The 24,087-nt window shown below is 45.3% G+C and overlaps 1 protein-coding gene across 1 annotated transcript in view; it reads right to left on the bottom strand.

Moving 5' to 3' along the window:
* The window catches only part of kcnh8 (potassium voltage-gated channel, subfamily H (eag-related), member 8), a 655,874-nt gene that overhangs the window by 367,435 nt on the left and 264,352 nt on the right, over positions 1-24,087 (bottom strand). The window contains exon 3 of the mRNA XM_070880041.1: positions 21,922-22,053. Coding sequence (XP_070736142.1) covers positions 21,922-22,053 — 132 coding nt within the window. The remainder of the gene's footprint in view (positions 1-21,921; positions 22,054-24,087) is intronic.

The raw sequence follows: 24,087 nt of genomic DNA, 5'->3' as shown, positions 1-24,087 counted from the left end.
CAGTTGGTAAGTAGAAAATGTTTTATTTATTGATTTTTTAATTTTTTTAATTTTTTATTAATTTTTTTTGATTGATTTATTGGTTGATTTATTGATGTATTTATCATTTATTATTGATAATGGCTCTTTATTTGTAAAACTGAAGTGTTTAATGTTTGTTAACTTCCCTTTAAACCCCCCCCCCCCATTCCCTACTCCTGATTTGTAATCTGTGCCTGATTTTCTAAGTGTAGGCAAGGTTTTTATGAGCGTACAAAAATCTACACTTACTCCATTCTAAGTTAGTTTGGAGTATGTTTTCACTGCCTAAACTTTCAAAATGGGCGTAAGTGGCCAGACACACCCCCTTTTGAAAAAAAAAATCTGTTCCAAACTGAAACTGTTCTAACTGACTGGAACTGAAGCAAACTAAATGCCGAGAATTGCAATTTCTAAGATACTCCATTCTAAACCAGTTGCTCCAAAAAAACAGGAGCAACTCAGGCCGAAACTTGGCCCCTATATTCCCAATCTTTTTCTTTAAGGGCATATGTTTGGCCTGAGCCTTCTGGATCTCCTCTTGAATGCCTCCCACTGTTCCGACACTGATTTACTCACAAGTAGCTGTTTCCAGTCCACTGTGGCCAAATCACTCCTTAACTTAGCAAAATTAGCTTTTGTCCAATTCAGGACTTTTATTCCAGGCCTATCCTTGTCCTTATCCATAACCAACTTGAATCTGATTGAATTATGGTCACTTGCACCCAAATGCTCTCCCACTAATACCCCTTCAACCTGCCCAGCTTCATTCCCCAAAACTAAATCCAAGACCGCCCCCTCTCGTGTTGGGCTTGCTACATACTGACTAAAAAAGTTCTCTTGAATGCATTTCAAGAATGTCCCAATCAATATTTGGATAGTTAAAATCCCCTACTATTACTACCCTATGGTTTTTGGACCACATCAATTTGCCTACGTATTTGCTCCTCTATCTCCCTCCCACTGTTTGGGGGTCTATAATACACGTCCAGTAGTGTGATTGCCCCTTTTTTATTTTTCAATTCGACCCATATGGCCTCATTTGATGATCCCTCGAACACATCACCCCTTCTCACTGCTGTAATAGTTTCTTTAATCAGTAGAGCGACACCCCCCCTCCTTTTTACCCCCCACTCTATCTTGTCTAAAAATCCTGTAACCAGGAATATTGATCTGCCAAACCTGCCCCTCTTTCAGCCATGTTTCTGTAATGGCTATAATGTCATACACCCAAGTGACTACCTGTGCTCTTAACTCATCCGCCTTATTCGCTATACTCCTTGCATTAAAGTATATACCATTCAGCACAGGAAGACCTCCTTGCTTACTACTTACTACCCTTGTCGGCTGAGCACCGACAGCTTTCCGCCCACCGGCGACACCTTTTCCGGCCTGCGGGGGAAATTGCCCCTGTGGGAGCACGGCTGCCGCCGTTCGGTGCCACTGACAGCCTTGTGAGGTGGGAAGCTGACAGTGGCTAGACAGTGCGTCTGCCCTTAAAGGCAACATAAGAACACAAGAAATAGGAGCAGGAATGGGCCATTTGGCCCCTCGAGCCTGCTCCACCATTTAATAAGACCATGGCTGATCTGATCATGGACTCAGCTCCACTTCCCTGCCCGCTCCGCATAATCCTTTATTTCCTTATCGCTCAAAAATCTGTCTATCTCCGCCTTAAATATACTTAAATATATTCTGAAGAACTGCCTATGATGATGATGATGATGATGATGAGGAGGAGATATATTTAATGACTCAGCCTCCGCAGCTCACTGGGGCAGAGAATTCTATAGATTGGACTAGTCGGTCGATAATGGGTCAGCCAGGCACACCCCCTTGGGAACCCTTCCCTGGTAACTCAGTGGGCACCAAGGAGGTCTCACTAGGCCTTGCAGTGTCCCTCCCCTTTAACTGAAGGGGAGGGATGTTACTATGCGTTAGCACGATGCAGCATGTCCACATCGCTGCCCTGTTCCTGACCCGAACCTGTCCCCACGTCGCCTCAAACAATGCCCCAAAGAGCTGGGAAGTGGTATCAGTTAAAGAGCCAAATTTTCCGACTCTTCTCTTCAACTCCTGCCGGGTCGTAATAATTCGAATAATTCGGATTATCCGCCCTTAACGGGGCGGAGGGAAATTTCCCTCCCTAACTATCTATCTATCTCAGTTTTGAATACACAATGATTCTGCGTCCACAGCCCTTTGGGCTACAGAATTCTAAAGATTCACAACCATTTGAGTGAGGAATGTCCTCCTCATCTCAGTCTTAAATGGTACACCCCTTATCCTGAGACCCGGGGGCCGAAAATGCCCTCCGCAGATAATTCAAGTTAAATGGTGAATTACCGCCAGTACAGATGAGGCGGGGAATAGAGGGAAATTGGACACTCTTGACTGCAAAAATAAATGGAGCAGTGTTGGGGGCCGAAGAGAATCGGGAGCGGGGCGGAATGCAGGCGGCGTCATCAGTATGATGTCTTCACTTAAAGGGGAGGGACGCTTCGAGGCAGGGCAAGGCTTCCTTGGTGCCATCTGGGCCACCAGGGACGGCTTCAGCTGGGCCAGTGGCCCGGCACCCAAGAGGGATTGTCTGTCGGTGGATCGGCCGAACCAGCGGCCGCCATTGCCGGGCCAACTACGGATTCGGCCAAAAATAATACAAAATGGCGCCCACGGCAGTGCGCCCTTCAGTTCATGGAGCTGTCGGGGGTACGGGACTGGCGGCCACCACGCAATTTACCCCATGGGGCGTGAAAGGGGTTGCCGTCGGTCGCTAAAGGGTCGGCGCGTGGCCGACAACGGGTCGGAATGTCAGGCAGGGCGGAAACCTGTTTCCGCCACCCCGGTCTGGAGGCAATTCTGTGGGTTGCACCATCTGCCTGCTCCCGGTCGGAAAGGCTTTCATGCCCCATTACCGCTTCTTAGGTGATGGGCATTAAAATAAGGGGCAATTTCGACCGCTGTGCCTCCGAGTTCTAGGGGCCAGAATAGCCAACCGTCGGAAACGCGGCGCACCTACCCTGTTTCAGTTGTTTTTACCGGCACGATGGATGCGGTGGCTTCTTGAGCGAAATTTCGGTTTTTGGCTTTTGTTTTTTCAGTGGACTGGAATTTTGTCATCATGGGGGCAGATGTGCAATGGTGAGCGGAAGTTCGCACACTAGAGGGGCAGAAGTTGGGGGAGAGAGGCTGCGATTCTTCAAGTTAGGTCCACTGGGTGACCTTGGTGTCTCGGCCGAACATGGGGGCATAATTGTGGGCCCGACACGGCAGTCAGCTAACAAAAAAAAGATGGTGGCCGCGGCATTAGGTCCTCCCCTTTAATAGCAGCTGCACCACCATTTTGCAAGTACTCCAAGCACAGCGCACCGGCAGAAAAAGATGTCTGTGGCAGCGAGTGGCAGGAGCAAGATTTTCTCGGCGGAATTTCGCGATCAGGGGGAGCATTAGCAGTGCACGCACTGATGACACACTTTGGACAGATCAGCAGCTGCAGACCGCTGGTGGGGGGAACACAGGGACCCCACAGGAGTGTAATTTTTCAAAATGGTGGCCATTCCACGAAAAATCAGCGGCCATTGCACTCTGAAGCGTGGCTGCTGATTTCCGGCAGTAACAGGCCTTAAGGGAAGAGGAAATTTCCTCCCCCTAGACTCCCCAGCCAGGGGAAACAACCTCTCAGCATCTACCCTGTCAGTCCCCCTCAGAATCTATCATGTTTCAATAATTTCACCTCTCATTCTTCTAAATTCCAGAGCGTATATGACCAATCTACTTAATCTCGCTTCATAGGACAATCCACTCAACCCAGGAATCAGTCGAGTGAACCTTTGTTGCACTGACTGTAATCCTTCCTGAGATAAGGAGACCAGAACTGTGCACAGTACTCCAGGTGTGGTCTCAGCAAAGTCCTGTACAATTGTAGCAAGACTTCCTGGAAACGGCGCACCTACCGTTTTTTATGTGTTCCATGCTGACGATTTTCAGCTAGTTTGCTCATGTTTCCGGTTGGACCGGTGTTGGTGTCTGGAGAGGGCAGAGTCGCCGCCACTCCTAATCATCAGCGCGTCACAACCTTCCTCCCCTTCAGTTAAAGGGGAGGTCTGCTGCGAACTTTGCAGCTACTTTAGTGGCAAACATTGGGCCACCAGGGGGGGTTTCGGTCGGGCCATAAGAACATAAGAAATAGGAACAGGAGTAGGCCATTTGACCACTCGAGCCTGCTCCACCATTCAATAAGACCATGGCTGATCTGATCATGGACTCAGCTCCACTTCCCTGCTCGCTCCCCATAACCCTTTACTCCCTTATCGCTCAAAAATCTGTCTATCTCTGCCTTAACTATATTCAATGACCCAGCCTCCACAGCTCTCTGGAGCAGAGAATTCCATAGATTTACAACTCTCTGAGAAAATAAATTCCTCCGCATCACAGTTTTAAATGGACGGCCCCTTATTCTGAGACTATGCCCCCTAGATTTAGTTTCCCCTATGAGTGGAAATATCTTCTCTGCATCCACCTTGGCGAGTCCCCTCATTATCTTATAAGTTTCAATAAGATCACCTCTTATTCTTCTGAACTCCAAAGAGTATAGGCACAACCTACTCAACCTATCTTCATAAGTCAACCCCCTCATCTCTGGAATCAACCTAGTGAATCTTCTCTGAACAGCCTCCAATGCAAGTATATCCTTCCTTAAATACAGAGACCAAAACTGTACGCATTATTCAAGGTGTGGCCTCACCAATACCTTGTACAGTTGTAGCAGGACTTCTCTGCTTTTATACTCTATCCCCCTTGCAATAAAGGCCAACATTCCATTTGCCTTCCTGATTACTTGCTGTATGTACCTGCATACTAACTTTTTGTGTTTCATGCACAAGGACCCCAGGTATCTCTGTCCTGCAGCATTTTGCAATTTTTCTCCATTTAAATTATAATTTGCTTTTCTATTTTTTCTACCAAAGTGGATAACCTCACATTTCCCCACATTGTACTCCATCTGCCAAATTTTAGCCCACTCACTTAGCTTGTCAATATCCCTTTGCAGAGTATTTGTGTCCTCCTCACAATTTGCTTTCCCACCTATTTTTGTAATATCAGCAAACTTGGCTACATTACACTCGGTCCCTTCATCCAAGTCATTAATATAGAGTGTAAATAGTTGGGGCCCCAGCACTGATCCCTGCAGCACCCCACTAGTTACTGTTTGCCAACTGGAAAAAGACCCATTTATCCTGACTCTCTGTTTTCTGTTAGTTAGCCAATTCTCTATCTATGCTAATATGTTACCACCAACCCCATGAACTTTTATCTTATACAGTAACCTTTTATGTGGCACCTTATTGAATGTCTTCTGGAAATCCAAATACACCACATTCACTGGTTCCCCCTTATCCACCCTGCTTGTTACATCCTCAAAGAACTCCAGCAAATTTGTCAAACATGATTTCCCTTTCATAAAACCATGCTGACTATGCTTGATTGAATCATGCTTTTCCAAATGTCCTGCTACTGCTTCCTTAATAATGGACTCCAGCATTTTTCCAACGACATATGTTAAGCTAACCAGTCTATAGTTTCCTGCTTTCTGTCTGCCTCCTTTTTTAAATAGGGGCGTTAAATTTGTGGTTTTCTCATCCGCTGGAACCTCCCCAGAATCGAGAGAATTTAGAAAGATTACAACCAATGGATCCAATATCTCTGCAGCCACTTCTTTTAAAACCCTAGGTTGCAAGCCATCAGGTCCAGGGGACTTGTCTGCCTTTAGTCCCATTATTTTACCAAGTACTACTTCTTTAGTGATAGTGATATTTAGTTCCTCCCTCCCGATAGCCCCTTGATTATCCGCTATTGGGATGTTTTTAGTGCCTTCTACTGTGAAGACCAATACAAAATATTTATTCAAAGTCTCTGCCATTTCCCTGCTCCCCATTATTAGTTCCACAGTCTCATCCTCTGAGGGATCAACATTTAATTTAGCCACTCTTTTCCTTTTATGAACCTGTCGAAACTCTGACTATCTGTTTTTATATTTCGTGCTAGTTTACTTTCATAATCTATCCTCCCTCTCTATATTATTTTTTTAGTCATTCTTTGCTTGCTTTTAAACATTTCCCAATCCTCTGGCCTCCCACTGGTCTTGGCCACATTGTATAGAAACATAGAAAATAGGTGCAGGAGTAGGCCATTCGGCCCTTCGAGCCTGCACCACCATTCAATGAGTTCATGGCTGAACATGAAACTTCAGTACCCCATTCCTGCTTTCTCGCCATACCCCTTGATCCACCTAATAGTAAGTATTACATCTAACTCCTTTTTGAATATATTTAGTGAATTGGCCTCAACAACTTTCTGTGGTAGAGAATTCCACAGGTTCACCACTCTCTGGGTGAAGAAGTTTCTCCTCATCTCGGTCCTAAATGGCTTACCCCTTATCCTTAGGCTGTGTCCCCTGGTTCTGGACTTCCCCAACATTGGGAACATTCTTCCTGCATCTAACCTGTCTAAACCCGTCAGAATTTTAAACGTTTCTATGAGATCCCCTCTCATTCTTCTGAACTCCAGTGAATACAAGCCCAGTTGATCCAGTCTTTTTTGATATGTCAGTCCCGCCATCCCGGGAATCAGTCTGGTGAACCTTCGCTGCACTCCCTCAATAGCAAGAATGTCCTTCCTCAAGTTAGGAGACCAAAACTGTACATAATACTCCAGGTGTGGCCTCACCAAGGCCCTGTACAACTGTAGTAACACCTCCCTGCCCCTGTACTCAAATCCCCTCGCTATGAAGGCCAACATGCCATTTGCTTTCTTAACCGCCTGCTGCACCTGCATGCCAACCTTCAATGACTGATGTACCATGACACCCAGGTCTCGTTGCACCTCCCCTTGTTTTCAATTTGATACCTTCCCTTATTTCCTTCGTTAGCCATGGATGGTTATCCCTTCTCTTACAGTCTTCCCTTCTCATTGGGATATATTTTTGTTGAGAGTTATGAAATATCTCCTTAAATGTCTGCCACTGCTCATCAACTGTCCCACACTTTAATCTATTTTCCCAGTCCACTTTAGCCAACTCTGCCTTCATACCTTTGTGGTCTCCTTTATTTAAGCTTAGGACACTGGTTTGAGATCCAACTTTCTCACCCTCCAACTGAATTTGAAATTCCACCATGTTATGGTCACTCATTCCGAGAGGATCCTTTACTAGGAGATCGTTTATTAATCCTGTCTCATTACACAGTCCCAGATCTAAGAGGGGGCGCCAGGCCGTCTGTTGGCGGCCGGGCCGAACCCGTGGGCATAATTATCGGCCTGACCAGGCAATCGGCCGACAATAAAAAATAAAATGCAGTCGCCGGCAGCGTGACCCCCCTTTAAGGACAGCCGCGCCGCCCGGCCACAAAAACGGAACCGACAGAAAAACCTGTTGGGGGCACTGGCCGGCACGATCCCGCAGGGCATTTCCTACAGGGCAATTTATGAAATGGGGTCGTGCACGACACGGCGAGAAAATGGGTGAGGGTGTCCCCTACACCGCTCCAAAACTAAAGGCATGCAATATACAAAATGGTGGACTCTCCACGGCAACCAGTCCGCAAAGACCCATGGCCGCCGCTTTTAGGCGACCACTGGCCTTATAGAAAGAGACAATTTCAGTCCTCCTTACTCTTGTACTTCAAACCCTCTTGCAAAATGTTCCACCATGCCATTGGCCTTCCTAATTGGTTGCTGTATCTGCATGCTAACTCTCTGGGCTGAATTTTAATGGGGAATGTGGGTTGCGTGCCATGGGGCTCGGAAGTGGTTGGGAAACCAGGGAGAACAGGTTTCCTGAAGACCCTGCCGAATTTAATGGCGGGGTCTGATTTGAATGGGTGCCCCTGTTTTCCATCTGCAGCCAGACAGATTGAGCAGCTGGCTGGCTCTGGGCGGGTCGGCCTGTGACATTAGAGGAGGGCGGGAGGGATCGAGTGGGGGCCAGGAGTGGCCGGAGGAGCACGGATTGGGGGAGGTCGATGAAAGATCACGGGCTGGAAGGAAGAGCAGGGGGCAGGGTTGATACAAGATCATGGGCCAGGAGGAGCCAGGGTGTGGTGGTCAACAAGATTGCGGTTGCGGGCCGGCCGGAGAGGCAAGAGGGGTGGGTCTCCAGAAGCCGAAGGAGCAGAGAGGTGGTGCCTGAAGGGATCATAGGCCTGGAGCAACATGGGTTGGGCTGGAGGAGCGGGGAGCTGGGAGGCCTCATGGGCGTATTGGAGGCCTGGGGGCGGGAAGGCTTGGGGGCGGGGAGGCCTGGAGGAGGGGAACAGAGGCCTGGAGTGGGGTATCGGAGGCCCTGTGGGTGAGTCTCCTAGCATGGGGGTGGATTAGGCAGGGTTCTTCGATCCAGGAGGCAAGTGTAAAGGCACTTATCTCCTGGATTCAGCAGTCCTCGCCTTGCTTTAGCTGATGTGTTTTATTAGGCCTGCAAAACCTGAACAGCTAAAGTGAAATTCAAAATGTAAGTTAAATCAGAGGCTTGTATCCTCATTATAATAGTTAAATAGATAACCCGCCTCCTGGCAGCTAAAACCGGAAGTGGACAGGTTGGAGACGAGTTCCAGTGGTGATTCAGATTTTTATCACTTTAACTACCCCACGCCTGCAATCCACCCTTTTTTTTTGTTAAAATACCCCCATCTGTGTTTCCTGTACGAGAACACCTAAATCTCTCTGAACACCAACATTTATTAGACTCTCACAATTTAAAAAACATTCTGTTTTTCTATTCTTCCTACCAAAGTGAATAACCTCATATTTCCCCACATTATACACCATTTGCCATCTTATTGCCCGCACACCTATCTATATCCCTTTGCAGACTCTTTGTGGTCTCCTCACATCTTAGTTTTCCACCTAGCTTTGTATCGTCACCAAATTGGTATACATTATCTCGGTCCCTTCATCAAAGTCAATAATATCAATTGTGAATAGATGAGGCCCAAGTACTGATCCTTGCAGAACCCCACTAGTTACAGCCTGCCAACCTGAAGATGACCCATTTATCCATACTCTCTGTTTTGCATAAGGACACAAGAACATAAGAAATAGGAGCAGGATTAGGCCATTTGGCCAGTTGAGCCTGCTCTGCCATTCAATAAGATCATGGCTGATCTGATGCTGGCCTCAACTCCACTTTCCCGCCCGCTCTCCATAACCCTTGACTCCCTTACCATTCAAAAATCTGTCTATCTCCACATTAAATATATTCAAAGACCCAGCCTCCAAGGCTCTCTGGGGTAGAGAATTCCAAAGATTCACGACCCTCTGAGAGAAGAAATTCCTCCTCATTTCTGTTTTTAATGGGTGACCACTTATTCTGAAACTATGCCCCCTAGTTCTAGATTCCCCCATGAGGGGAAACACCCTCTCTGCATCTACCCTGTCAAGCCCGCTCAGGATCTTATGTTTCAATAAGATCACCTCTCATTCTTCTAAACTCTAATGAGTATAGGCCCAACCTGTTGGACCTTTCTTCACAAGACAACCCCTTCATCTCAGGAATCAACCTCGTGTACCTTCTCTGAACTGCCTCCAATGCAAGTATATTCTTCCTTAAATAAGGAGACGAAAACTGTATGCAGTACTCCAGGGTGTGGTCTTACCAACACCCTGTACAGTTGTAGCAGGACTTCCCTACTTTTATACGCCATCCCCCTTGCAATAAAGGCCAGCATTCCATTTGCCTTCCTGATTATTTGCTGTACCTGCATGCTAATTTTTTGTGTTTCATGCACAAGAACCCCGAGATCCCACTGTACTACAGCATTTTGTAATCGCTCCCCATTTAAATAATGATTTGCTTTTTAATTTTTCCTACCAAAGTGGATAACCTCACATTTTCCCACATTTTGGGCCCAAGTTTCCACAGGATAAAAAACGGGCGCCCCTCCGAGCTGGGCGCCTGTTTTTCGCGCCTAAAACGGTGCCAGAAAAAAAACGTGCTATTCTCGAGCGCTTTGCAGCTCCTTGTCTGTTTGGCGCGGCGCCCAGGGGGGCGGGGCCTACACTCGCGCCGATTTTGTAAGTGGGAGGGGGCGGGTAGTATTTAAATTAGTTTTTTTCCTGCCGGCAACGCTGCGCGTGAGCGTTGGAGCGTTCGCGCATGCTCAGTGTGAAAAAAACATTGGCACTCGGCCATTTTTGTAGTTCTTTGTAGCTGTTTAATTTTTGAAAATTTTTTAATAACACCACATTGCCATCAGCACATCAGCACTGAGGCTTCCCTTCTCACTGTCTCCTTCCCCTCCCTCCCCTCCGCGGCAACAAGCCGCTGTCTCCTTCCCCTCCCTCCCCTCCCTCCACGGCAACAAGCCGCTGTCTCCTTCCCCTCCCTCCCCTCCCTCCACGGCAACAAGCCGCTGTCTCCTTCCCCTCCCTCCCCTGCGCGGCAACAAACGGCGGTTTCCTTCGAACGATGGCTGAAGCATTTTCACACAGGTAGGAAGATGGTTTATTTAATCTTTTCTTTGCTTATAAATGTTTATTCAGGTTGGATTTATTTGTATAATATTTGTAGAAGTATCAATAAGGATTGATTGTAGAATTTAATGAGTTCCCTTCCCCTCCCCCTCCCCCCCCCACCTCGTTCTGGACACCTAATTTGTAACCTGCGCCTGGTTTTTTAATGTGTAGAACAGGTTTTTTCAGTTCTACAAAAATCTTCACTTGCTCCATTCTACTTTAGTTTGGAGTACGTTTTCACTATGGAAACTTTGAAATCAGGCGTCAGTGGCCGGACACGCCCCCTTTTGAAGAAAAAATTCTGTTCTAAAGTAGAACTGTTCTACCTGACTAGAACTGCAGAAAAAAAATGTGGAGAATTGCGATTTCTAAGATAGTCCGTTCTCCACCAGTTGCTCCTAAAAATCAGGCACAAATCATGTGGAAACTTGGGCCCTATAATCCATCTGCCAAAATTTTGCCCACTTACTGCGCCTATCTATTCTTTGCATCATTCCCACAACTTGCTTTCCCACCTATCTTTGTATCAACAGCAAAAATTCGGTTACGTTACACGCGGTCCCTTCATCCAAGTCATTAATATAAATTGTAAATAGTTGAGGCCCCAGTAGCACCCCACTAGTTACAGGTTGCCAGCCTGAAAATGACCCATTTATCCGGACATTCTGTTTTCTGTTAGTTCGCCAATCCTCTATCCACGTTAATGTATTACCCCCAACCCCGTGAGCTTTTATCTTGAGCAGTAACCTTTTGTGTGTAACCTTATCGAATGCTTTCTGGAAATCCAAATATACAACATCAGCTGGTTCTCCTTTATCCCCTCTGCTCGTCACAGCCTGAAAGAACTCCAGCAGATTTGTCAAACATATTTTCTCTTTCATAAAACCCTGCTGACTCTGCTTCACTGCATTATAATTTTCTAAATGTCCCACTACTACTTCCTTAATGGTGCACTCCAGCATTTTACCAATGACAGATGTTAGGCTAACTGGTCTTTAGTTACCTGCTTTCTGTCTCCCACCTTTCTTAAATAGGGGTGTTACATTTGCGGTTGTCCAGTCCGCTGGGACTTCTTCAGAATTCAGGGAATTTTGGTAGATTACAAATAATGCATCCACTATCTCTGCAGCCACTTCTTTAAAGGCCCTAGGTTGCATACCATCAAGTCCACCTTTAGTCCCATTAGTTTGGCTAGTATTTTATCTCTAGTGATAGTAATTGTTTTAAATCCTCCCACGCCCCCCCACCTCCGCAATAGCTCCTTGATTATCAATTATTGGAATGTTTTTAGTGTCGTCTACCGTGAAGACCGATATAAAATATTTGTTCAAAGTCTCTGCCATTTCCATGTTTCCCATTATTAATTCTCCAGTCCCATCCTCTGAGGGACTAATGTTTACTTTAGCTACTTGCTTCCTTTTTATATACCTGTAGAAGCTCCTACTGTCTGTTTTTATATCTCTCGCTCGTTTACTCTCATATGCTATCTTCTCTGTCTTTATCATTTTTTTAGTCGTCCTTTGCTGGTTTCTAAAATTTTCCGAATCCTCTGGCCTTCCACTGTCCTTCACAACATTGTGTGCCTTTGTTTTCAATTGATTAACCAAGGATGTTTGATCCTTCTCTTAGCATCTTTATTTTTCATGGAATAAATCTTTGCTGAGAATTATGAAATATCTCCTTAAACGTTTGCCACTGCGTTTCTACAGTCTTACCCTGTAATATATTTTCCCAGTCCAATTTAACCAACTCTGCCTTCATACCTTTTTAATTACCTTTATTTAAGTTCAGGACACTAGTTTGAGACCTAGCTTTCTCACCCTCAAACTGAACTTGAAATTCTACCATGTTATGATCACTCTTCCCAAGAGGATCCTTCTTTACAAGATCATTAATTAATCCAGACTCATTACACATTACCAGATCTAAAATAGTCTGCTCCCTGGTTGGTTCCACAATGTATTGTTCCAAGAAACCATCCTGCGTACACTCTATGAACTCTTCCTCAAGGTTACTATTGCCAATTTGATTTGTCCAGTCAATATGAAGATTAAAATCGCCCATGATTATTACAGTACCTTTCTTACAAGCCTCCATTATTTCTTAATTTATACTATGTTCCACAGACTGGCTACTATTTCAGGGTCTGTAGACCACTCCCACCAGTGACTTCTTTCCCTTATCATTTCTTATCTCCACCCAAACTGATTCTACATCTTGATCTTCTGAGCCAATTATCATTTCTTACTTAGCACTAATCTCATGCTTTATTAACAGAGATACCCCAACTCCTTTTCCTTTCTGCCTATCCTTACGAAATGGCAAATACCCCAGAATATTTAGTTCCCATCCTTGGTCACCTTGCAACCACGTCTCTGTAATGGCAATCAGATCATACCCATTTATTTCTATTTGTGCCGTTTACTCATCTATCTTGTTACAAATGCTCCGTGTGTTCAGATATAGAGCTTTTAATTTTGTTTTATGTGTATATGCTCTGTCCCTACTTGTCCCACTCTGGTTATCATTATCCCTTTCGCTACCCCGCACTTTTGCCTTCTCCTTTGTCTTTGACTTTTTAAATTTCCGCTCATCAGATCCCTCCCACCACCTCCCCCCCCCCCCCCCACTATTTAGTTTAAAGCCCTATCTACAGCCCTAGTAATTCGATTCCCTATTAACCATTTTCTGTCCATTAACCAAGCTTTTATCCATGCTAATACTTTTACCCTAACCCCATGTGCCCTTATCTTGATTAACAAACTTTTCTGTGGCATCTTATCGAATGCCTTTTGGAAATCCAAATATGCCACATCCACTGGTTCCCTTTTATCTACCCTGCCAGTTACATCCTCAAAACTCTCTAATACATTTGTTAAACACAATTTTCCTTTCATAAAACCATATTGACACTGCCTAATCATATTATTTTAAAGCCACTGTCATCATTCCCCTGCTGAAAAAAAACAATTCAAACCATCTGTCCTTGAAAACGACTGCCCACCTCCAACTTTCCTCTCCAAAGTCCCTGAATGTCTTGTCACCTCCCTAATGCATGCCCATATTTGCCACACCTCTGTTTCAATCTCACTAATCAGGTTTTCCATCTCTGCAAAAGCACCAAAACAACCATAACAAAAGTCACAAATGGCATCCGCTGTGACTGTGGCCATAGTGCATGATCCCTCCTCGTCCTACATGATCTTATATCAATTTTTGACATGTTCAACCATACCATTCCCCTCCAACATCTCTCCTTTGTTGTCCACCTCAGTAGGATTACCTTTGCTTGATGATATTCTTGCCTATCTGAATGCATCCCGTACATCCCAGCAACAGCTTCTCTTCCCACCTTGCACCGTTACCTTTGAAAGTCTGCCATCTATCCTTAGTCTACTCCTTTCCTCATCTACGTCCTGCTCCTTGGCACCAGAGATGGGGTCACATTTCGCTTGTACACTGATGACACCCAGCGTTACTTTTCCATTATCGTTCTCTGTTTCTGTGTTGTCAGATTTCAAGTCTTGGATGAGCTGCAATTTCCTCCATCTAAAACATTGGGAAAATTGAAGCCATCATCTACAGTCCCTGCCACAAACTCCATATTCTTGCTACTGATTCCATCCTGTCCCTGCTACTGACTCAGGTTGAACTAGAGTGCTCACAACTTTGGCATCCTTTTGGACCCTGAGCTGAGCTTCTGACCCCATATCCATTTCATCAAAAAGACTACCTATCTCTACCTCCATAATATCTCCCGCCTCTGCCCCTACCTCAGCCCATCTACTGCTGAAACCCTCATACACATCTTGAAATGCCACCAGTCTCTCTCTCGCTCTCTGTAATGCTGTCAGGAAATCAATGGAAATCACAGAGAAATGCTGTAAATAGCCAGTTTCAGCCATTTACACATTTTGGGGGGGGTTTCTGGTTGCGCAACAATGGGAGATCAGTGATAACCACTGAAATTTCAGCACCTTTATTTCTGTGTGCACATCCTGTCTGCAAAACCTCACTTTTTGTTGTCACATTATTGTCAGATTTTTGTGTCAACTTTTCCCATGATAAATTCTTATGTGCACATTTATAATGCAAACTATCTATGTAAGCTTATCACACCCTCTCACCAGTGGTAGCATTGTAGTGCTTTAGTTTTGCATCTCACAGCTCCTCAGCCTATACTGCAGAGAAACTCCAACCAATTCCACTTCGATGTTTTCCAAACTGCCATCAATTTTGCAATTTAAATATAAATAATAGTACCAAGTTAAACATTAAATGAAAATAAGGACTATTATGTATGACTTTAAGCTGGAGGCTGGATTATGCCCGAATGCTTTGGTCTAATTATTCTGCACCCTCCAACCCTTCTTTACCTAAAGACTGCACTAATAGAATTATAGAATGATTTGGCCATGGATCCCTATGTGCAGCACCACTGGAGATCGGCTAGTCATATTTTCGAATCAGTATAATAGCACATCTCCTGTTTGTCACATTACACTTCCTGTATCCCGTATCAACATCACACCTTGTCATTTGCTTACATTTTCACACCACCCTTTCTGTTTCAATCAAATCTCATAATCAACAAATGACAATTGAGCACTACAAAATATAATGAAAATCGATTTTTTTTAAAACCCAAACAATTCAAATCTCTCAAACACAAATTTCAAAATCTTTTCAGCTTCCATTTCCCCTTTTATACCTGAAAGTCCAGGTTAGGAGTGTCTCCCACAAGTTCGCCTCTTGTGGTCAGTGTTCTCACAGTGTACAACTTAGGTCAGCTTATACACGGGTTACAATGATAGTTGAATACATGACATCACCTCCCCCCCAAAGTCTTATTTGGATCACAGGTTAAGTGGTTTACGCTCTCTGGTGGTTTATGCTCCCTTGTAGAGCGCCTGAGTTGGTGCTCTGGTTGTTGGACACTGGCCTGAGTGTCTGCTGTTTGCGGTGCCTCAGGCCTGTCCGGACTGCCCACAGTGACTGGGCTCTCCTCCACTTGGTTCCGGTGTTCGGTCACCTGTGGTGGAGTAAACTCTACGTCGTGTTCTTCCTCTGCTTCTTCTATCGGGTTGCTGAACCTCCTTTTAGTTTGATCCACGTGTTTGTAGCAGATTTGTCCATTGGTAAGTTTAACTACTAAAACCCTATTCCCCTCTTTGGCAATCACAGTGCCTGCAAGCCATTTGGACCCTGCAGTGTAATTAAGGACAAAAACAGGGTCATTGACATCAATACATCATGCCCTCGCATTCCTGTCATGGTAGTCACATTGTGATTGATGCCTGCTCTCAACAATTTCTTTCATAGTAGGGTGTATAAGGGATAACCTGGTTTTGAGCATCCTTTACATTAGCAGCTCTGCGGGTGGAACCCCTGTGAACGAGTGTGGTCACAATCTATTGGCCAACAGGAGGCGTGATAAGTGGCTTTGAAGGGTACCCCCTTGGATTCTGAGCATCCTCTGTTTGATTATCTGCACTGTTCGTTCTGCCTGGCCATTTGAGGCCGGCTTGAACGGTGCCATTCTGACATGGTTGATTCCATTGCCTGCCATGAAGTCCTGGAATTCAGTGCTTGTGAAGCAAGAGTCATTGTCACTGACCATGAGCGGCGAACATTGCCCATAGACTTTCTACCATGGGAGACGATGTGCTTGAATTTAAAATGGTACACTCAATCCATTTGGAGTAGGCGTTAACTACAGCCAACAATATTTTTCCCATGCAAGGACCTGCGTAGTCCACATGGATGCATGACTATGGCTTGGCGGACCAGGACCAGGGGCTAAGGGGGGCTTCCCTGGGTGCATTGCCCAGCTGAGCACACATGTTGCACCTGTGAACGCAAAGTTCCAGGTCTGCATCTATCCCTGGCCACCAAACGTGTGACCTGGCAATTGCCTTCATCGTGACAATGCCCGGGTGCTCATTGTGAAGTTCCCTGATAAACACCTCTCTGCCCATCTGGGGCATGACTACTCGATTTCCCCACAGTAGGCAATCAGCCTGAATCGAGAGTTCATCCTTGCGCCTATGAAACGGTTTAAATTCCTCAAGGCTGCCCAGTCCCCATTCAGGACACATTTCTTAACTAAAGACAGTAGCGGGTCTTTATTTGTTCAGACTTTAATCTGACGGGCTGTCACAGGTGAGCCTTCGCTTTTGAAAGCTTCAACAGTCATGACCATCTCAGCATCATGCTCAGTTGCCCCCTCAGTGGTGGCTAGTGGGAGCCTGCTGAGTGCATCGGCGCAGTTTTCGGTGCCCGGTCTGTGCCGAATTGTATAGTCATAGGCGGCTAACGTGAGTGCCCACCTCTGTATGTGGGCCAATGCACTCGCATTTATGGCCTTGTTGTCAGCCAAAAGGGACGTTAGGGGTTTGTGATCTGTCTTCAGCTCAAATTTCCTGCCAAACAGGTACTGGTACATTTTTATTCCTGCACATATACATGCTAGCGCTTCCTTTTCTACCATTACGTAGTCCCTTTCTGCCTGGGACAGACTTCTGGAGGCATAAGCTACTGGCTGTAACTGACAATTGGCATTCACATGCTGCAACACACACCCGACTCCATAGGACGATGTATCGCACGTTAAAACAAGTTTCTTACACGGGTCATATAACCTTAACAGTTTGTTGGAGCATAACAAATTGCGTGCTCTATCAAAAGCCCTTTCCTGGCTGTCCCGCCAGACTCAATCGCGACCTTTGCGTAGGAGCATGTGTAGCGGCTCTAACAGTGTGCTCAATTTGGGAAGAAAGTTACCAAAATAGTTCAGGAGCCCCAGGAACGAACGCAGCTCCGTCGTGTTATGGGGTCTGGGTGCTCTCTGGATCACTTCTGTCTTGGATGCAGTATGTCTGATCCCGTCTGCTGCTGCCCTCCTTCCCAGGAATTCTACCTCTGGAGCTAAGAAGACGCACTTCGCCTTTTTCAGTCGCAGCCCTACCGGTCCATTCTGCGTAGCACCTCCTCCATGTTGTGGAGGTGTTCTTCAGTATCGCAACCCATGATGAGGATGTCGTCTTGAAAAACCACCGTCCTTGGAACCGACTTGAGGAGACTTTCCATATTTCGCTGAAAGATCGCAGCGGCCGAACGAATCCCGAACGGACATCTGTTATACTCAACCAACCTTGTGTCTTGATGGTGGTCAGCTTCTTTGACTCACTCGCCAGCTCCTGGGTCATGTAAGCTGAGGTCAGGTCCAATTTTGAAAAAAGTTTGCCACCAGATAGGGTCGCAAAGAGGTCCTCCACTCTCAGTAGCGGGTACTGGTCTGGGAGTGACACCCGATTGATGGTGGCCTTGTAATCGCCACATATCCTGACCAACCCATCTGCCTTGAGCACCGGTACGATCGGGCTCACCCAGTCACTGAATTCGACTGGCGAGATGATGCCTTCCCTCAGCAGGGGGTCCAATTCGTATTCTATCTTTTCCCACATCACGTACGGTACCGCTCTGGCCTTGTGGTGTACTGGCCTGGTGTCCGGGTTTATGTGAATCACTACCTTGGCCCCCGTGAAAGTGCCGAAGCTGGGTTGAAATAATGAGTCAGATTTGTCCAGGACCTGTGAGCATGATACTCACTCCACAGAAGAAATTGCATTAACATCACCCCATTTCCAGTTCATGACAGCCAGTCAACTCCTCCCCAGTAGTACGGGACCGTCCCCCGGGACAATCCAGAGTGGCAACCTGTTCTCCGAATCTTTGTGGGTCACGACTACCGTGGCGCTGCCTAGCACTGGAATGATCTCCTTTGTATATGTCCGAAGCTATGCGTCAATCGGCAATAATTTTGGCCTCCTGGCCTTGGACACCCACAACCTTTTGAACTATTTGATATTCATCAGGGACGGGCTGGCCCCCGTGTCTGGCTCCATTAATTCTGGGATGCCATTGAGGAGCACTTTCATTATTATCGGTAGCGTCCTGGTATATGAACTGTATATGTGCTCCACATGAACTCGCTGAACTTTAGCTTCCAGCGATATCCCCCAGTATTTATTTGGCCTCGTAGGGCTTACATCGGGCCCATCCTCCTCGTACATCAACCTGGCTGCAGGCTTCCTGCACATACGCGCCAGGTGACCGCTGACGTTGCAGTTTCTGCAGGTATATTACTGATACCTGCAAGCTCTGGCTGGGTGTTTGTCTCCACACCTCCAGCATGAGCTGGAGACCCCATTGTTCGAAATAAAAGGTCCACTACCAGTCGATCGTCTCTGACTGTCTCTGTAACTGTCCTTAAGCGCACCATTAACAGGTGTTGATGGCCCCATTACTGGCCGCTTTGTCCATTGCGATGGCATGAATCACCGTTCAGCTAACCATTTTCTCTGATGAATTCTCCCTTTGGGTTCGACTACATGCTAGGGCGTATCCGATTGCCCTTGTCTGCCTGGAGAACTGTGTGCGGCATTAACAATGTTGACTCCCTGGTCATTTGCCGCATTTGAGCCAAGATTTTTGTCATACATCATTCTGGTCTCTTCCTCCCCTGAGATAAATGTCTGGGCTATCAGAGACGCCGCTTCCAAGGTCAAGTCTTTGGTCTCAATCAGTTTCCTGAAAACCCCAGTGTGCCCGATGACCTCAATAAAAAAGTCTCACAGCATCTCCGCTCTGCATGCATCTGGGAACTTACATAGGCTCGCCAGTCGCTGGAGATCTGCCACGAAGTCTGGAACGCTTTCCCTTCTCGCCGCCGGTGTGTGTAAAACCGGTGTCTCGCCATGTGAATGCTGCTCGCTGGTTTAAAGTGTTCCCCGATCAACTTGCTGAGCTCTTCGAACGTCTTGTCCGCCGGCTTCACTGGCGCTAGAAGGTCCTTCATCAGGGAGTACGTTCTGGATCCACAAACCGTCAGGAGATGAGCCCTGCGTTTGTCGGCCGAATCCTGTCCCAATCATTCCTTAGTGACAAAACGTTGCTGTCGTCTCTAAATAAAGTCGTCCCAATCATCACCGACAGAGTACCTCTCTTCTGTGCTGCTAGTGGCCATGCTCACGTGGTTTACATCCCAGTTTCTCGTCACCAATGATATGTCCTTGCTATACAGTATAAATGCACACGAGGCCCATACTTGAGAGAAGGTCACACTATGACCAGTAACCTTTATTGCCAAGACCTCAAGTGATGAATGTGGTTGGAGCTTCCCCTTTTTTACCTGAAAGTCCAGGTTAGGAGCGTCTCCCACAAGTTCGCCCCTTGTGGTCAGTGTTCTCAAGGTGTACAACTTAGGTCAGCTTATACATGGGTTACAATGATAGTTGAATACATGACAGCTACCTTCTCAGCATTTACAGTATAGAGAATATCCCAATGCAAATTGGTATGATTCTCTCAATCTAACTGTAGCATCTCTTTCTCAAGCTGTAACAATATAATAATTATTCTAATAATATTATATATTTTCCATCGTATAAAAAGGATATAGAAGCACTGGTAAAGATTCAAAAAAGATTTACAAAGTTGATACCAGAACTGAGAGGTGATACCTATCAGGAAAGATTGAACAGGCTGGGGCTCTTTTCTCTGGAACAGAGAAGATGAGGGATGACTTGATATAGAGCTGTTTACATTGTACATTAATGATTTAGATGAGGGGATTAAATGTAGTATCTCCAAATTTGCGGATGACACTAAGTTGGGTGGCAGTGTGAGCTGCGAGGAGGATGCTATGAGGCTGCAGAGTGACTTGGATAGGTTAGGTGAGTGGGCAAATGCATGGCAGATGAAGTATAATGTGGATAAATGTGAGGTTATCCACTTTGGTGGTAAAAACAGAGAGACAGACTATTATCTGAATGGTGACAGATTAGGAAAAGAGGAGGTGCAACGAGACCTGGGTGTCATGGTACATCAGTCATTGAAAGTTGGCATGCAGGTACAGCAGGCGGTTAAGAAAGCAAATGGCATGTTGGCCTTCATAGCGAGGGGATTTGAGTACAGGGGCAGGGAGGTGTTACTACAGTTGTACAGGGCCTTGGTGAGGCCACACCTGGAGTATTGTGTACAGTTTTGGTCTCCTAACTTGAGGAAGGACATTCTTGCTATTGAGGGAGTGCAGCGAAGGTTCACCAGACTGATTCCCGGGATGGCGGGTCTGACATATCAAGAAAGACTGGATCAACTGGGCTTGTATTCACTGGAGTTCAGAAGAATGAGAGGGGATCTCATAGAAACGTTTAAAATTCTGACGGGTTTAGACAGGTTAGATGCAGGAAGAATGTTCCCAATGTTGGGGAAGTCCAGAACCAGGGGTCACAGTCTAAGGATAAGGGGTAAGCCATTTAGGACCGAGATGAGGAGAAACTTCTTCACCCAGAGAGTGGTGAACCTGTGGAATTCTCTACCACAGAAAGTTGTTGAGGCCAATTCACTAAATATATTCAAAAAGAAGTTAGATGTAGTCCTTACTACTAGGGGGATCAAGGGGTATGGCGAGAAAGCAGGAATGGGGTACTGAAGTTGTATGTTCAGCCATGAACTCATTGAATGGCGGTGCAGGCTCGAAGGGCCGAATGGCCTACTCCTGCACCGATTTTCTATGTTTCTATGTTTCCTTAAGATTATGAAAGGCTTTGCTAGGGTCGATGCAGAGCTGTTTCCACTTGTGGGGAGACCAAATCTAGAGGCCATAAATATAAGATAGTCGCTAATAAATCCAATAGGAAATTCAGGAAACTTCTTTGCCCAGAGAGTGATTAGAATGTGGAATTTGCTACCACAAGTGGTTGAGGTGAATAAAATAGATGCCTTTAAGGGGAAGCTAGATAAACATAAGATGGAGAAAAGAATAGAAGGTCATGCTGATGGAGGGGTGGGAGGAGACTTGTGTGGAGCACAAATACTAGCATGGACTAGTTAAGCCGAATGACCTGTTTCTGTGCTGTGCATTCTCTGTAATATTTGTCCATTTGGTTTTTCTAAATTAGTTGAAAACCAAATGCATTAATATAATAATAGATACAAACTATGTATAATTCTATGAGGAAAGTCTATAAGAAACCAGGAGATGGGGATATTTTGAACATCTTGTTGATCTGAGTGTCTAGGCAAAAAATGAATTTCAGTAAATAAATCAAACCTGCAAATGCTGAACAACATTGATTTTAGAAACAATAACAAACTGCATTTGAGGTTAGATCAGTGCACATGAAATATTTTAACTTTTCAGTGTGATATGCTTTGTACTATTTGGATATACCTGAAAATAAATTCAACAATAACACATTATTCACAATGTCAATTTTCTTTTTCTTCAAAGTCATTCATTATTGCATTTTACACTAAAAGCGTGACAATGAAAAGAAGCACATCCTGACTGCCTCCAATAACTAAACAAAAGATTCATGATGAAAAGCTGACCTTCCTTTTTATCCTCCTGGGCAATCTTCACTTTGGTAACAGTGATGTCTTTGAAGGACGCCAAAAAAAGAACTACATCTCCTTTCTCATTTTTAATTGGCACAACATCAAGTAGGCACCAGAATGAATTACCTGTAAAGATTAATCAGAAAATTTGCCATTATATTCTGTAACACAGAACTTCAACTTCACATGAATTGCAAAGAAATTGCACAGGGCAAAACAAACATTTACAAAGATTATGGAACAGAGCATTTTATTTTAGCTAACCTTTAGCTCGAGCAACTTTTTGTATATTTGTGCTTATTAACAATATTTTCAAAGGGTATAGAATCCTTTGTTCTCTCCCCAGATACTGTCATCTCCCTGTGCCTTGGTAAGAGGCAGAAGATGGTTGGCAGGAGGGCAGGTGGCCAACCTCCATTAGAAGATGTTTGAGATGAACCATATTAGCAACACAGAGAGGATTGATTCTCAATATTTAGTACCAATAATGCTCAATAAATCTTTACTGTGGAGACAGTCAAAGTTACCAACCTTTTGATATTTTCCTTAAAATTATCTGAAGACAAGAGGAGAAAGCAATTCAATCAACTAACCAAAATAGACTCAAGCAGCAGTGGCCGACATGAATGATCAGTATATAAGTAATTTTTTCTTTCTATTTTCAGCCCTCACTGACTGCTTATTATCACTCTTCAGAAGGAACCTGTTGTTCAGAACAATTAAGCTATGTTCTTCAAATGGCAGACTTCACCTGCCCTAACTATTTTAGGCAAGTGTTCAACAATCAATGCCCAGTAAGACAGATCCAATTATCATAAAATACTTTCTCAGAGACCTGACATGGAAGATTACTCCAAAAGTGTTCGACGTGTGATCGATCTGCATCATTTGGATTCTATTTGGTTAAACTCCATAAATAGGTATATGAGCAGAGAATATAGAACTTCAAAAGAACCCTTGCCACCGCATTGAAATAGCTCTAATCAAAGCCACAAATGACACCGCCTGTGACTATGACTAAGGAGCACTATCCCTCTTCATCCTTCTCGACCTGTCCGCAGCCTTTGACATGGTTGTCCATACCATCCTCCTCTAACTCCTCTCTTTTGGCCAGAGTGTGAGAGCCTCGCCTGGTTCCACTCATATCTGTACAGTCATAGCCAGAGAAATTTCTGAAATGTCTTCTCTTCCTGTATCCTTTCGAGTCCCGCAAGGAGCTATAATTGCGCCCCCCCCCACCCCCTTATTTCTCATCTACATGTTGCTCCTTGATAACATCACCCGAAGATAGAATGTCAGGTTGCACTTGTATGCTGATGACACTTAGCTGTATCTCACCACCATCTCTCTCGACCCTCCAATGCCTCTGAGATGTCAGACTGCTTGTCCAACATCCAGGCTTGGAGAAGTACAATTTCTTCCAATTAAATATTGGTGTTATGTATGTAAACTTGTAAATACCACCAGAGGGCTTATCCGCTGGAGTCCCAAGGGATCCCACAATCCCTTGGGAGCACCTGGATATAAGGAGGCCTCACAGGCTGGAGAGGCACTCTGAGATCTGTAATAAAGGACTATGGCTACACCTTATTTTGAGCTTGCAGTATCTAGTCTGACTCTTTATTCAAGACAAAACAACTGGCGATGAGATACAGATGACGAACCCCACCGCAACAATGCAGAGAACCATGGGCATCCTGGAGAAATTTTCGGAGGGAGATGATTGGGAAACCTTCGTGGGGCGACTTGACCAATATTTTGTGGCTAACGAGTTGTAAGGAGAAGCGAATGCTGCCAAATGAAGGGCGATCCTCCTCACCATTTGCGGGGCAGCAACGTATGGCCTCATGAAAAACCTGCTCACTCCAGCGAAACCCACAGAAAAGTCGTACAATTATTTGTGCACACTGGTCCGGGAGCATCTAAACCCGAAGGAAAGCGTTCTGATGGCGAGTTATCGGTTCTACACGTACAAGAGGTCTGAAGGCCAGGAAGTGGCGAGCTACGTCGCTGAGCTAAGGCGCCTTGCAGCACATTGCGAATTTGAAAGACACTTGGAACATATGCTCAGGGACTTCTTTGTACTTGGCATTGGCCATGAAGTAATACTTTGCAAACTTTTGACTGTAGAGACCCCAACCTTGAGTAAAGCCATAGCGA

Source organism: Pristiophorus japonicus, chromosome 5 (genome assembly GCF_044704955.1).
Source record: "Pristiophorus japonicus isolate sPriJap1 chromosome 5, sPriJap1.hap1, whole genome shotgun sequence".
NCBI lineage: Eukaryota > Metazoa > Chordata > Chondrichthyes > Pristiophoridae > Pristiophorus > Pristiophorus japonicus.
Note: the sequence above shows the minus strand (reverse complement) of the source record. Positions and strands in the feature narration are given on the sequence as shown.